The following is a 16,016-nucleotide window of genomic DNA, read 5'->3' on the forward strand; positions in this document are numbered from 1 at the left end:
TCCTAAAAGAAATTTGACAGCTAGAAATTAAACCTGTCTCTTTAAGAAGCTCCTGTTCTTTCTGACGCTTCACCTTCAAGAAGTCATCACAACAATGTTTCCCATGATGCCATTTACAATGGTTTTTTTTTTTTTTTTTTTACCAGTGTTGCACTGAGAAGTAATTCGTTGGATGAGCTGCCACATGAGATTCAAGGATTTTTCAAAAAATATGACAGAGTCAAAGCAACACTCCAGGTGTGTTTTCTTTGATGAAGAAATAACATTATATTATAAGCTTAACGAAATTTCATTTTACATAGCATTCCCCCGTTTACCACACCACCAGAATGATTTACAACTCACACAATCAGAAGGTCGCCGCTTGCTTAAGAACAGCTGTATGTCAGGTTTGTTGCATCTACAATGCCACTGAGTTTAGTAGTAAACAAGACATTAGTGCCCACACTATTTGTTTGCTACACATGTAAAGGCTTTATAGGGATCACTGGCAGCCTGTGTGATTGTGACTAAATCAAAGGGTAGTAAAAAGTAGCACTATGTGGATAAACATGGCTCTGTAACCTCTGGTGTGTACTGATATTCTGTTTGCATCAGCCTTCAATACAACCTGCAAACCGGATGGATGCTGCCCTACCCTCAGCTCGCTCTTGTAATGATTTAAACCTACAGTGAGAAGGTGTTCCGTTAATATGTGGCATGATATCTGGGAAGATACTAAAAAAAATTTGAGATGATTGGTATTTTGAAGGAGCACAGCAAAAATCAAGTTTCATAGTTTCATCATGCCAGTGAAGGCAGAGAGAAGATCTACTTCCTCCTTTATTTAACCAGTAAGTATCAGAGAAAATAATCCATGGATGACGAGACAGGGAAAAAAATAAAACAGGAGAGACTAGAGGTTAACCCATTTAAAACAAAATTTAATGTTTCTCTCTGTACATTTTTGCGTAATAAAATAAAGCAAACTTCACAAGAAAAAAATCAGAAAATATAATCCGTCTGGTACTGTTTGTAATTATCGCCAACATGAGAGACCTATCAGAATAAGACTGGCCCCTTTGCAACTACCCAACTTAACCATTCTTAGTGCCATGATGGACGTCGGCAGTAAGGGATGGTAGTATTGACCTGTGCGACTGACTGAAATTGTTTTCCAAAGTTGTTTTGCCAGTTTATTCATGGCTTGTACTTTTTCCAAGTCGAGATAATTTATCTTTGAAAGTGACACACCTGGTTGGGGCTCCTATGACGGGTATTTCCAAATGTAAAAGTTGGAAATAGCTAGCTTAGAAACCGACCCATACCTCGACACCTCCAGATTTGTTAATCAAATTACCGACTTTTCCGGAATTACCCACAAGATTTATGTCACTTTGTCATAAACAGCGTCTCCCCTTACACCGGAGCAGCCTTAAAAACGTACAGAAGACCATGTAGCGGTATATGCTAGGCTACATGACATGGTTACCGATAGGCACTTCGCTACAATGCAATATTTGACATCTTTCTAATCATAATTACTTGTAGCGTATATGAATGTTTAAGTTCTTACCTTTTAAAATGTGTTGAAAGCTGCGAATCCGCGGTTAAACCGAGGGCTGACAGTCATTACTTTTATCTTTCTTTATTAAAAGTAATAAAATGACAAGTTTGGTTTCCACCCTTGTTTGTTTGTGCAGCTGACCGCGCAGCATCCTATATCCATTTTTTAAATTGAAATCAATTGGATAAAATTACCATGTGTGTGTTTTTGACAGCCATTACAATTTGTTTTTTTTTTTTTTGGTTTTTGTTTTTTTTTTACTTCCGTCATGGTGGAGCGGGAGGAGTTTCCAAGAGCGTGACGTCAGGTGCAAAGGGTCAATACATAATATAACTGCAAAATTACTGAGCCTTTTATTAAAAGAAAGACCAAAAATAAAATAGAAAAAAAGGAGTCGAGTGGACAATAGAATAAATATTAAAATGTTTCTAATTAGTTGAATCAGACATATATTCCAAGAATAAAACAAAAATCAACTTATCTTAAAATGTCTTAGACATGCAGTTTATATTTGTAGACTTTGATTTTTCAACCTAAATTTTTATAAACAAAATACAACTAATCCAACATGGAAATGAAATGAAAAAGATAAAGTGAAACATAATGTGCTTCAGGAACTGCTGGTCCAAAAATAATAGTTCTTTAACCTCACCTGGTTACAGGTCATATTTTGTCTCGATTTCTGACCAGAAAACATCGTGGTGGTCTCCTTCAGAAATACAGAACATCCTTTACAAATCTCACATTTGCTCTTCAATGGCATTTAACGCTGGTGGATGTCTTCAGGTCTGAGGTATACGCTTTACTACACACACACATGCACACATCAAAGGCCTCTTCCCAACATGATGTCAGTTGCAGATGTTTGTGCCGACAGGCAGGATGAGCTGAATGTTTTCTCAGCAGAAATATTTTTGTTTCAGGGAAAGAGTCATGCGAGCAATGAGGAAACCAAGGACAAAGACATGGAAATTAAACGGCAAGCAGAAGATTTTTTTTTTTTTAAAAGGGCCACACAATTAGACAAAATGTTAATATTTATAGAAATAGTTGAAGCAGCTCAACAACTATAAATAAACTCAGATGGACAGATTCCTGCACAAGTCAGAGAGATGATTTCTGGGCTTGAATCCTGTTGCTTCAGGGCGACGACCGGTCGCCATGAGATGATGGAGATGTCACTCACAGGTACGGCGGCACAGCCAATCGGTTGACACCGCTGGTCCCTTTTTAATTAACTGTTAATTGTGTGTCACATGGAGGATGTTGTACAAACAGCCGAGTAATCCGATCATGTTGAAATCATAAAGCTATAACGGCTGATGCAGGAGGACTGAATGAAAAAGATTAAGATGCAGTGGCACTTGAAGGCAAATTCAATGCAACAGCAAACCTTACTCATTCATATTCATATAATTCAGTTTATTTATGCAGCGGAAAGCTATATGGTGACAACTTTTCCAGATGTGTGAAGAGCTGGGATAAGGATAGACATACACTGGTGCATGCAAATGATGTACTAAGAACAAACCTTCTTAGCTTCATTAGTAGTCAGTAAAAGTCAGTATTGTTGGAGTTTAAATGCCACTCCGGTGTATATTTCTCCCCTCGAGCAGCAGGAATGCTGAACAACGTCCAGCTTAAGCTTTAGAAACAGAGAGAAAGAACCACTGAGGGGTTTTACAGCCAAGTTAAAGATAAACTAAACATTTATTTCAGAGCCTCTGGCGTGGTGATGCTAAGGGCAGCCAAAGAAATCCAAACTGGTTGAAGAGAAATCTGACTGATGGGTGTTTGGTCTAGTTAGGAGAGAGGAGCTAGAAGAGAAGAGATGACGCAGAGCATAAAACATCACATGTTCTGTTTATGTAAATTCATTGTTTTCCCCACAGCTGAGGTCGCAGCTCTTCCAGTGCTCTCTCCCTCCCTCCCTCTCTCCTCCAGGAAGGGTGGCAGATATGCACCGAGATTCACTTTGCTACCTGGAGACCGACAGCCTCGCTGCTCGGCCAATCAGAGGTTGTGAAAAACAGCCTCCTGCTCCTCCATTGGTCCCCTGCTCCCCAGAGTTCATTCCTCTATCAATGCCCTGTCATTGTGTTGTCTGGCACTGCCAAAGCCAATTATACTGCCTCCTTTTCTTCTATTCGGAGCTCTTTTCTCTCGTAGACCCCCTTCACACTTTTAACACCATGAACACACACACACACACGCACACAGACTGACGCATGCATACCAATCTCCTCTAGCTCCTCAGAATGTCATGGAGTCTGGGAATCAGGAGGACCTGAAACTCATAGTAATGAGACTTCTATATAAATCGCTGGTAACCCTCATATCTGAAAACTATTAGAATAAAAAAATGATAAATAATGGAGCTGCAAGATAAATACGTCAAGTATTTTAAGTTTTTCTCCCTAAATAGTTTTTTTCCTCAGTACCATCTTACACCTGTTGCCTATATTTGTCTCGTTTATGCTGTAAGACCATCTGGTTTAAAGAAAAAAAATAAAAATAGGGTGCCCTGTGAAAGTCTAGCATATCTGAACATATGAATATTAATACTTTTGACAAAACTAATAACTAAAGAATAAAATCTTAAAACAAAAAACAAACAAAAAAAAAATTCCCAGACTGCCCACCTCTGGTTTTAATTAGAAAGTGAAAATACAGTTCAGGCTTTCAAATTTGCAGCAGTTAAGACCGTTTATAGATTTCATTGTAAGACAGGGCTGTAAAACAAAGCCATGGATCAGCTGTATGTTTCTGGGAGACGTCTAAAAGTGGCAGTGTGTAAGTTTAAGTGGTACGAAGCTTTGGTGCCACACCCTTTACTCTCCAACACGTTGGGAAAACCCTGATGGGAGCTGAAAAAAGACAGAAAACGCTCTCAAAAGGGATGTGTTAGGATTAACTGTTGCAGAAACTGGCTGATGCTGCTGAGGAAGGACTTACTGTATGTCAAGTGGAGGCGGCACACATTCAACAAAAAAATCTATTAACTTTCTGAAATTCTGTTAAATGCACATTAAATAGCTTGCAGTCAGATTCATGAGTAATTTCAGTTGTTCAGAGTTTAAAAAAAAAGCAAACAGTTTTAAAAATTGATTTTATAACTTTGCACGCTACTTTCAACATCACCGCTTCCAACCTAAGCTCAAGTATCTGACTTTAACCAACCATATGAACCTTCATAAAATACACAATGGATACAATCCTTATATTAATCAAAAGCATGATATTTCTATCAACAACTGTCCACGTTAGCTTAAATGAGGATTAAGATGAAAAATATTCATCTACATGCATGTTCTGATAATCAGCAAGTATGACCAAGAAACCCTAAAAATAAAGAATTTATTAAATATCATCTTAAAATGGTCTTTAGTGTTGGGCCAGAACGATTTCTGCCCTCTGGCGTTCACGTTTGCAAGCCAAGCAGAAGGTCATAAAGGATTAAAGGAAGCTGTGGTTTTTCTGGTGGTAACTGGTCCTGCTAATTGGGTGAAAGGAAGCTTCGGGTTCCTGAAGAATGCATGGGAGAGACATGAGAGCGCGAGTCAACGTCTCCAGGATGTTTACTGTAACGGCTTTGAGATGCACAACTCCTTTTGCACGAGACTGGCACAGCAAGTTGCAAAAAACTGCATGAAAGCGTGCGCTGTTGAAGAATGCTTCTAAAATTATTACTGACGCGAGTGTAAAATGGGCCATTCCCAAAATGACAAATTCTAGGTTTAACAAGTGTTTTGTGGTTTTAAGGCCCTCTGACTGGACTCGCATCTATCCATAAACGTGGAGCTCTGCTCAACTTTCTCTGTAAATTTACAGCCCAGTAAACATCAGCGAAGCGAGTCGGGCTTCACCAAGATGGCAGAATTTACATTCTAGTCTGAAAAAGCCTGACAAAGAATGAATGCAACACTGAATTCAGTTTTTCAGGCTAATTTAAGGGATCAGGATGTATGAGAACGAGACAGAATTTATGTGTAACCCTATCTAGAATAGAAAGCACATGCACAGAAAGTAGCTGCAGGCTCCAGGAATAGGTTGTTACTGAATTATTTAAACCTGTAAGGAAGAACAGTTTTGCTTTTCAGACTTTTCCAGAGCAGAAAAAAATAAATAAATCATGCACAATGTTCCACTAGCAGGATCTTCAAGAAATAGTTTTATTTCTAGATATTCCCACTAAAGAATTAGGATATTCTCCTAAATTTGGAGATTCTTGAATTCTTGTAAATAGACAAAATCATTTTTAAAGAGCTGCAGAGTGCAACTCTAGTCTGAAACCATCTAAAATTGTGCCGCTGACAGAAAACTTTAGGATGTTGTGTTGGAGAGAGTTTAAAGTTGTACCAGTCAGGCTTTGCTTGATTCCCTTGTTTAACAAAAAAAAAAAAAAAAAAAAAGGAACTTAAGAAACCGATTTACAGGTTCTTCAAAACTCCGTCTTACCAAAAGAAAATGGAGTTACAAGATTATCTATGTATTACAGCAAATGACTAAACTTTATCCTGTTGTTGGATTGACGCTTATAATACAAAACTGATGGGAGTTCTTAAGTTTTGATGCATTTATTGAATATGGAGAAAGTGTGAAAAATGTTTTTTTCCTGTTTTATTGCCCCTCAACTCTTCAATTGGAGCCAAAGTAAGGTTATCCACAACGAGAGCTCCGTCTAGAAATAAAAGCCAGCTAAACCCGTGTAGCCTGCTGGTCTGAACGAAGTTTTGCTCTACTGAGCCACATAAGTATTTTGGCTTTCAAGAATACTGTGTCAGTAAAAACAAGAAAACCAGTTAGAAATGTCTATGAATGAAAAAAAAAAAAAAAATCATGTATCAATGACACTGCAGAGTAATTTTCCATATCTCTCACTGTGCGCGCGCGCGCGCGCGCGCACACACACACCCCCACACACACACACACACACACTCAAAGAGGAGGCTGTCTTGTTGGATACTGGCAATCAATGTTGGAAAAATCCCTCTGGAAACACTGGAGCCGTGGAAAATCCTTGGATTTATCTGCAGAAATAATCAACTCCACTGTTTACTCATTCTTGTGCTGCCTTTTGGCCATAAAATTACAAAAGGCCAGACTGCAGTGACTGGATGGTATTTTACAGCACAATGTGTTTACATGAGAGGGAGGAGCAGAGCTGCAAAAAACATGTCACAATCAATTTACAGAGAGCCCAAAAGAAGGAGCTATTGGTAAACAGGAAAGTATACGGGTAGAAAATATCACCAGGCAAAAACAGAGCGATCACTTTAATTTAAGACATTTTAATTCAAAATTAGAGAAGGAATGTGCATTTTCTTATTGTGTAAAGCAATTGCTGAAAACGAATAATTAAAATTATTGTAAAAGGTTATTTAGAACAATATATGTTATAGAAGGACCAAAAAAAAAAAGAAAGTACAGAAAAGAAAAAAAACAAAATAACTCGGGCAGAATATTCCAGTGGTGTTCTGATGTTCTTACTGTTGAAAGCTTACAATCTAGTGCTGCCTACCTGAACACAGAATATCATTAACAGCAGTTACATCGGTTTAATTACAGCAATGAGATGCTTTGTGCAGGTGGATGTTTCCTGTGTTTCAAGATTAAAAAAATAAAGCACTAGATCCAGACTCAGACATTACCACACCTCTAGTGCTTCAGTGGAATCCATTTCATGACCTTTAAGTGCCACTTTCTCCCAAAATAAACAAAGAAAAAAAAAAAGTAAACATTCATCTTTACAGAACATACCATATAAGTGCTGCACTGACTGACTGGGCTGCAGGTTACACTGAAGGATTTGCATAGGAGGAGACGCTGCATTGAGCAGCTGACATCAACCTGGCGTGCTTCCTGTCAGGTCTTACACCAAAACATCATGGCAACACGTCTGCTGAAGGCTGCAGAATACAAACAGGAGCGAGGCCAGACATCCGGAGACGACGGCTGCAGTTCAGTGGGAGAACAGACAGACTAACAAGTGAACACAGATACTTGTCTCAGCAGTTTCTGGGCTGTTTTCCAGTGCGCTATACTCTCAGCAGAAAGACCACAAGATCATCATTCATGACAGCCCGGTTGGTATTGTACAGTAATTACAGATGGCAACACACATGTGCACGCAAACGCTGAAACTTGCAAGCAAACACACACGCACACACACACGCACACGCACGCATAGATTTGTGCACACAAAACTAAATATAAGCGGATAATTTCACACTCAAGTTCTTCTCGTATACAAAAAACAAAACAGAGGAATGCAAACTACTGAGGCTACAGTATGTCTGTATGAAACCACACTTTGAAAAATATTTTTGGTTTCAATGTAAATTCACTCCCCATTACGGTTTAGGTTATGGTCTACGTTTTTATTCATACAAAAATAACCGTTTGATGCACACCCGTGAGGTAAATCCTGTCTACAAGATGAACCCAGGTGAAGCGTAATGATCTGGTCCACATGCTCTCTGCAGTGGGAACTACAACTGGACTACACCTGCAAGTGAAATTATGAGACTCGTTGGCACTTCAATAAAACACGTGGACAAAGTATTACAGATGCACAGTATTGCAAAATGTTACAAAGAAGTACGTTTTACCTTGTTGGGAAAAAAAAAAAAAGTAGAAAGTTTTTACTGTTCAGACATCCTGGAAATAAGCCGTAATTTCTGACATGAAATAAAAAGAGGTGATTCAGTCCTGAGGAAGTCTTTGGAAAAGGCCCTTTGATCAAAACTTTAACCTTTAGGTGCATGCTGATGAAAGAAATTGGCAAACATTCAGAAGCTGATGCTGAGGCGAGAGGTCGGTCCTCTGGTTCTGCCCCTCTCTAACCCAGAGCAGGAAAGAAGTCCTGAAAATAATCCATGCATGCAAAGGGATCAGGGAAAATAATGCCATGTTGCTGTTGGCCCCTGGATTGGATAAAAATCTGTTTTCAATACCAAAGTGTATATGTATATATCTAAAAAAAAAAAAAAAAAAAAAAAAAAAAACTTCTGTACTTGGAGGCCCTAACTAGACCGAGAGGGAACAGGGTCCAGTAGCTCCTCCAAGGATTCTGCTCCTTCTAGTTTTGGCTCCTCCTTTTCAGACTTTGCCTTCTTTTTGGGGATTTTACTGGATGAAGTTGTGTCTTCCTGCATCAGTTCTTTGGCCAGGATGTTGGTCACTGCATGACCAGCTCGCCGGTGGTTGGCTGAGAAAGGAAAACAAAGTGAGATTAAAAAAAAAAAAAAAGGCATTAAAGTATGTTACCCTGGGTTCCTAAACATTTTTCAGATCTTGTAGGAACCCTGGTACACCGTATTCGGAGATGAATTGAAAGAGCAGGTCAAAAAGACATTTCACAACTCAACTTAATCAAAACAGACAGAAGCCCAATATTGGTTTGTATGAGAAGCGCATTAATGTAATATCTGGAACAACTTAGTGCTATTGCTAGATCAAAGTCAATGTGTTGTTGATATAGTGAAGCAAAAATAAGGGAATAAAATGGAAGAAGGCAGAAGTGGGAGAAGAGAAAGCGGAGTTGTTGAGAGGAACAAACAGAAATTATGTATGCAAAACCCAAGAGGTAAGGCAGCGGGTTAAACAGCAGCATGATTCATGCTGTGGGAAGATTAAACACTGAGGGATGAATGAAAATGAGACGAAAATGGCTACAGAGACTTGAGTCAGAGAGGGAATAAGCCGAGAGGAATGACGAGAGCTGACAGAAATAAGACGGACATTCCATGAAGAGAATAAGTATGACGGATCGGACCCTGAGGACGTCGTCTTTTTCATTCATCTACCTGCTTACAGTTATCTCCTTACATAGCAGCAGCCGCCTTATCACTCCTCTCCTCCGCTTATTCTTTACCGCTCTTTGCTGCGTAGGAGGACAGCTGTACAGCAGCAGCCATTTTGAGCTATATAGGTCAGTGGAAGATTGCTCTTGTGTGTTTGCTGTTATTTTACACCAGGTGAACGTTTAGAGGTCTCCACTCCTCACGCAAACAATGCAAAACCAAAAAGCAAACATCAGTCCTGTAAGTTAAAATAGGCATGCAAATGAACCGAGGTTCAACAAGCGACACGAGATGCACGACACACAAAAGAAACTCCACACAGATTTACCAAGCACGTTTCCAGAACTAGCTCCGACAGAGACAAAACCGAGTCTACAGAAAGAAAGAGGAGAAACATGTATGGATCCAGAGCTGCAATTTTTAGGCCTGTAATCTTTTTTTTTTTTTAAATATCAGATTAAATAAACAGCACAACAGCTAATGTAGCAACAATCCCCTTCCACCGTTTCCTGTAGGAAACAGATCTCTCCCCATCATAAACACTCCCTCTTCTCTCACCCTATTCAATCCCTTCTTACTCAGAAATGTGCTAATTAGAAATTATGCAAATGACCCAAAAACCATGAGAAACGGCACATGTTGGTGTGGCTGACTTCATGTGTGACAAGCTTGTCCTACATGTTTAAACCCGTTGAGAAAAACTTCTTCAAAGGCCGTCAACGCAGCTTCTCTTCTTTCATCCTCCTCCTCCTCCTCCTCTTCCTCTTGAGAGCCGAGGAGGAGAGGAAGAGGAAGCAGCATGGGAAAGAGACACATTTAGACAACAACACTTAAGTTTAAATAGAAGAAGAGAAAAATGATGATCTGAAATATGTTGAAAGTATTTTGGCGTTTCTCTCAAGTGCATTGAGGCTCTGGACTTTTAAGAGAATACTGCAATAAGACAAGACATATAGTTGTAACCTAATGTGGTTCACACTTGCATAACACAGAGGAAAACAAAGACTCCCAGAATACAACTAGCATTTTAACTGGTTTTCAATTTTAGACATTTCCCAAGTTGGACAAAAGAAATCTGGTGAAAACTTAAATTTGTCCTTAAAACTAGAAGCGACTGTGTGTTGCTGTCAGGGCCGAGATAACTTCAAAAGACACCAAAAGGAAAATAACGCTCAATTAAAAAAGGGAAATCAACTCTTCTTTTAAATGGTACATTTCAAATAGGTCTCCTAAAAAAATAATGTATTTTCTGCACTTTCCTGTGGTTTTACAGCTCAATCTACTAAAAACTGAGTAAAGTCGTGTTCCAAACATCAATATTATGTTTTAACTACATAAATTATAATCCAGTAGGTTTATCCAGGTTAGGTTATTAATCAACCTGTAAAAAGAACTATTATAATAAGAGCCATCTAAACCGAGAAGATAAACTATGTCTTGACAAATGTCAAACTTTATTCAATTACGAAACCAATTATGGGTCTTTCACTATTATAGAACTGCAATACAAAACTCACTGCAGTATTTCTTCATGCTTTACTAAGCACAGTGCATGCATTTTGAACATGGTCACCATCTCGGACATGGACTAAATGATCCATGCGGTTGGCATGAAGCTGAGTGGCTGCACCACATTTGCAGGATCTGTTGGGCTGATAAAGGCTGTTGATGGTCTGTTTACTGGTGAATGTTTACACACCGTAGGGAGCTTTGTGGCACAAAAAGCTAAGTGAAAAAAGTCTGCAACACATTACACTGCAGGAGGCGAAGTAATGAGCACCTGATGAGAGATAATGTTCTGCTGTACAACGTGTTGTGATTCCTGCGCTAACCAATAACAACCTGGATGAGAGATGCTCTGCAGCTTTGTTCAGGTAGGCAATTGCACTCAAAGTTTTCTTTTTGTCCTTCACTTTTAAATGATGTTCCGATTACAGCTCGTAATCTTTTTACAGCGGTCTGGGGCAACATTTCCTCAGCATTTCTTAAAGCGTTACTGAAGTTTTTTTCTTGAGCAATTGGCTCCTTTTTCACTCAAATTCAGTTCAGTTAGTTTCAGAAAGGTTTGCTTTGTTTGTCGAACCGGCTAAATTTGATACCAGAGTCATGCAGAAATAAAACAAAAAAAAAACAACAACAAAAAAAACAGACAACTTGTGGGATAAATTAATGCTGTGTTTATCTAGTCTAAAAGAAAAGAGCTTTACACTGGACCTGTATAAGTAGCAGCCTTTTATCCACTTTAGTTGAGTCTATCTAAAACAACATTCAACACTGCTTCACAAATTTGTATTTTAGCTTCAACTAGGTAACTCCAAAGGAGCCAGAAGCTGAAAACATTTTAAAAACCAAACAAAAAGATCAGAATCTTTAAAGGCTTTTTTTATGTCTTACTTCCCCACTTTTCAGACTTTCAGACATCTTTCTTTATTGCAGGACATAAGGCTTTTTTTTTTTTTTTTTTAAAAACCTCTTCTGCCCCCCACTGTTCTATTAATGTCTTTAAGTAAACTTTTCAGACATCTTTGTACTTCAAAAACAAAAAACACTTTTATAGATTACAGGAAAGTCAAACTTCTCGGAAGCACGAGGAAATAAGATGTGGTTTAAACCTCTGCTCTGTATTGTGCAGACTGTTTATGGCCCAGAAACACACAGGACAACATAATGATGGTGATGCAGCCAAGATAACGGTGCATCTGCAGATGCGGGCAGAGCTTGTGTTCATTTTACCAGGGACACATACCTCCCTCCTCAGGCTGCTCTGGGTAATACACTGCTGCTCCACAGCTGAGGATTGTGGGAAATAGTGACATCACCTAGCACCACTGCAAGCTGTTGAGCAAACTATTGACGCCAAAACATTAAGCATTTTCTGCCACTGGGGCACATGGTTGCATTTCATTGTGTCTGTGGGTATTGACGCATACGACGTCACTGCTTTTTCAATCACAGCTTGATGGACGATCTTTGTCCAGTTGGACTGATTCTGCTTTAAGCGCCTGTATGGTAGCTGGTGTTTGGGAGCATCTGTGAAAGCATTCCTGCAGACGGTGCTCAGACAGCGTGTGCCTCTCTCTATTGTTGCTATGCTTTTTATCTCCTTCTCTCTGTTGTGATTGGTACTTTGTCAGGAAGTCGCCTCTATCATTGGATGTTGCACTGAGGGTCATGACCCAGCAGATGGGTCTATAGTGTGTTTAGACACAACATTCCTCCACTTAATTTATCCAAACAGGATTCTTATTCATTCTCATGGAAAACATCCAAGCTTTTCCAGACTCAAATTGAGAAAGTTGAGACTTCTTTGGGTTTACTTTGTCATAAAGTCTTAGTTAACGTTAGTATTTATATTCTAAAGACTTCTAGAACACACGTGCCTAAAATAAAAAATAAAAAAATAAAGGGAAGGAATACACAAGGAAGGATATAAGGGTTAGACACAAGGAAGGGATGGAGGTAGGACAAGGATGAGACAAAGAATGAAGGAGAAGTAGACACCAGAAAAACATAAAAGGAAAACACACAGGCAAATATAATAAATAGAGGCAGGGCATCAGGAAAGAAAGACAAAGGAAAGAGGGAAAGGCACAAGGTAAAACAAAAAGACAGAAGGGCATTAGGGAGGAGAAAAAGAAAAGGAGGATAACATTTAGATAATAGAAAGTAGAATCTAAATACAAGTATTAATCCATGCGCTTCTCAACTTTTCCCACACTCATCTACACTTAAATAATGCTGAAAAAGCATAGACATCCTATCTGAACACAAATCAACTGATTTCTCAGAGCTGCTTTTTAGTCTAAATTCAAATAAAAAAAAAAATCGGAAACATTACAAAACTAAAGATTTGAAGTTGACAGCTTAGACGTTTTGCATACAAAACGTCCATCCTCTTAATGTGCGTTTAGCTTCATTCATTTGCATGTCTTTGTATCGGCATGCGAGCATCTGGCGTGTGTGTTTTGTCCTTTTGTGCTTAAGGAAGGAGGGGGTGGCAGACAGACGGAGGGTAGGCAGCTGAGGATCCCACATGCACACAAACACAGATCAGAGGTACAGGTCAAAGGTGAGTGGGGAGATCGCCTCCGCAGCCTCGTGGCACACCATTCAGTAAAACTGCAGTGACACAATGAGCATGACGACACACTCAATAGGTTCTCGATGGTCTTTTATTGCTCAGCAGTGGCGCTTGCAGTCACTGCAGCTGTGAGTGGTGGATATAAAGGGGAGAGGGAAACTCTTCGCATACCGACAGACATTAGAAACAAAATCAGAATGAAAAATATCAGAGTCCAGACTCATAAATTTAGAGTAAAAATATGTGGCCCTTGTTAGAAAGATGCAAGTTCTCCAACCAATCCAAATGAGGCACAACAGTCAGTCAATATGTTTGAGAAACAATTGCATGTTTTTAACAAAATTGTTACTTTTATTGGATCAATTGATTTAAGCTATAAACTACAATCAGCCCCTTTAAAATAAATTTTCCAAACACTTAAAAAAAAAATAAATTAATTGTTGTTTTAATAGTTGGGGGTCTGGACATGTTCTTTACAGTGATTAAAATAATCAGGATTTAATCCAGGGGAAAGACATCTGTGCCTGGAAATGACAGCAGTAATTGGCCAAATATTTATATTAGTCTAATGTTATGTGAAGATGTCTGCCTACTTTTTAGAAAAACTTAAACATTCATTTCTATAACAGAAACAAAGATGAAAGCGTTGTAAATCCTGGAGCCCATCAGTGATGTCACTTTAATCCTGGCTACAGAGCTTTGACATCAACTAATTTGCCCCAGTTTTGGAAATTTGAAACATGTAAAAAGTGACAAGAATCAATTTTTAAAAATATCAAACACACAACTTCACTTCAGGACATCTTAAATAAATGCTTATTGGGGTCTTTGGAAACAGTTTGTGTCACATCTGATGATGCCAAACTCTGCACCACCAAGGATTAAACTAATGGTGCTTTTAGCTGCAGGGACATTAAATTAGATTGCAGCAAAGCCATTAACTGGTTATATTGGCCCAGGGGTGAGATGCACATTATGTGTCACAATAGCGGGGGTTGGAAAGGATGAGTAATCGCATCAAATGAAAATTATTCCCTTATGAGCTGTCAAAGCTGAGGATGTCCCAACTTCACAATCATTTCCAAAAGGATTTTCAGTAAACAATCCAAAGTAATCCTGTGACAACAGAGTTTTTATATGACTGTAAGTTGTTGAAATCTACAAAATCCACTCACATTCTGCAGAGGAGGCAGTCAAGGCTCCAAAAAAAAAAAAAAGAAAAAAAAAGAAAAACAAAAAAGAAAAATCGCCAAATATGTGTCAGCAGAGTGAGAATCAAGATAAATCTCCTCCTTCAGCTTCACTAAATAAAGACCTCTGACTCAACTCATCCAGTAAAACTTGAATACACACACAAAAACAAAATACCATCCTCTAATGTTGATGAAGCGGTTTTCTGGCCTCATGCCTTCCAAACACAACATGGGTAGCTAAAAACATGACCTTTAAACATGGCTGAGGATAATATAAACTTCTCACAAAGACTGCAAATAAACCACAGCCCAGCTTCAAAAGAGTCAGAAAACTCTCAACTTGGGAAGAGTAAGAAAAAAAAAAAGAAAAGGATGGTGCAGAAAAGGAGACATTCAGCGTAACACTGTGCAAACTTTCCAGATCATCCTCCTATAATAAAGGGAGGATAACTCGTTTCTTTCTCTCACATAAATGATCAAGTTTTTCCTGTAAAGGCGTGTAAGTGACCAAACAGGGTTTTGGGTGACTGAGTGAACCCCAGACTGGGCCCCAGTTTCTTTTTCTTTTTTTTTTTTTACTTCCCGTTCTCTTCTCCCTCCAGTTCGCCCCACACTTTTGTCTCAGTGAATTTGGAAGAAATGCAACAGCGCTGTTTATTACTGCAGAGCTTTCGGCACTCAAATATTTCCTAACTGAGGTCAACTCGGGACCCACAGCATGAGTTTTACAACTGCAAGAGCCAAGTCAACAACAATATGTAAACACATTTACAGATTAAAATGAAAGCATAAGTAAGAATGAAGTTTAAAAGAATTCAGATCAAAAGAAAAAAAAAAAAAGCAGAGCAGTCTACCCCCTCTGGCTTTGAGCTACCCTGTGCTGTAACAAAGCTTCACATCTGGCTTCTATTGAGGGACGGATTGGGTTGCACACACTCCTCTACAATTTGAGAACACACACTAAACTGCATGTGAATGAACACACACACACCATCTCCTTTGCTTACCGTTAAAGGCCGCCGGACATTATCTAACTTGTATGGTAACACATAACTTGCCTGAAACAACAATCAGGTTAAGTTGTTGTCCAAAGTGTGTTCATTGTTGATTTCACTGACGTGGTTTGACCAGAAGGCCATATTGCTGCACAAATGCACAAATGTTTGGATAATTGCTGCGAGTAAACAGCCAATTTGGCAGAGTAAATCAGCACTATGCCGAGTCTATTTGGGCCTTTTCAGAATTAATTTAACTCTTTCGGAGTTATTTCAACAAGACATTGAGTCGTTTTAACTTTTTCAAGTGTTAAAATGACCCAAATCTCTTATTGAAATAACTCAAAGAGTTAAATTACCTGAGAAGGACCAAACAGACTCTGCAGAGCGCCGATT

General features: G+C 38.9%; 1 protein-coding gene and 1 long non-coding RNA gene across 3 annotated transcripts in view; one reads left to right on the forward strand and one right to left on the reverse strand.

Annotated features, from left to right (window-relative positions):
- Positions 1-2,235: 2,235 nt before the first annotated feature.
- Positions 2,236-4,290, forward strand: LOC107837856 (uncharacterized). Its single transcript, XR_001663904.1, has 3 exons — positions 2,236-2,339; positions 2,470-2,734; positions 3,491-4,290. It is a non-coding gene; the product is annotated as an uncharacterized LOC107837856 (long non-coding RNA).
- A 2,519-nt stretch (positions 4,291-6,809) lies between these two features.
- Positions 6,810-16,016, reverse strand: part of diaph1 (diaphanous related formin 1) — a 100,545-nt gene continuing 91,338 nt past the window's right edge. For both annotated transcript variants that reach the window (XM_016678478.1, XM_007565792.2), the window contains one exon: positions 6,810-8,756. In XM_016678478.1, the coding sequence (XP_016533964.1) occupies positions 8,572-8,756 (185 nt within the window). In that variant the 3' untranslated portion in view covers positions 6,810-8,571. The remainder of the gene's footprint in view (positions 8,757-16,016) is intronic.

Source organism: Poecilia formosa, unplaced genomic scaffold, assembly GCF_000485575.1.
Source record: "Poecilia formosa unplaced genomic scaffold, Poecilia_formosa-5.1.2 Scaffold183, whole genome shotgun sequence".
In the NCBI taxonomy this organism is placed as follows: Eukaryota; Metazoa; Chordata; class Actinopteri; order Cyprinodontiformes; family Poeciliidae; genus Poecilia; species Poecilia formosa.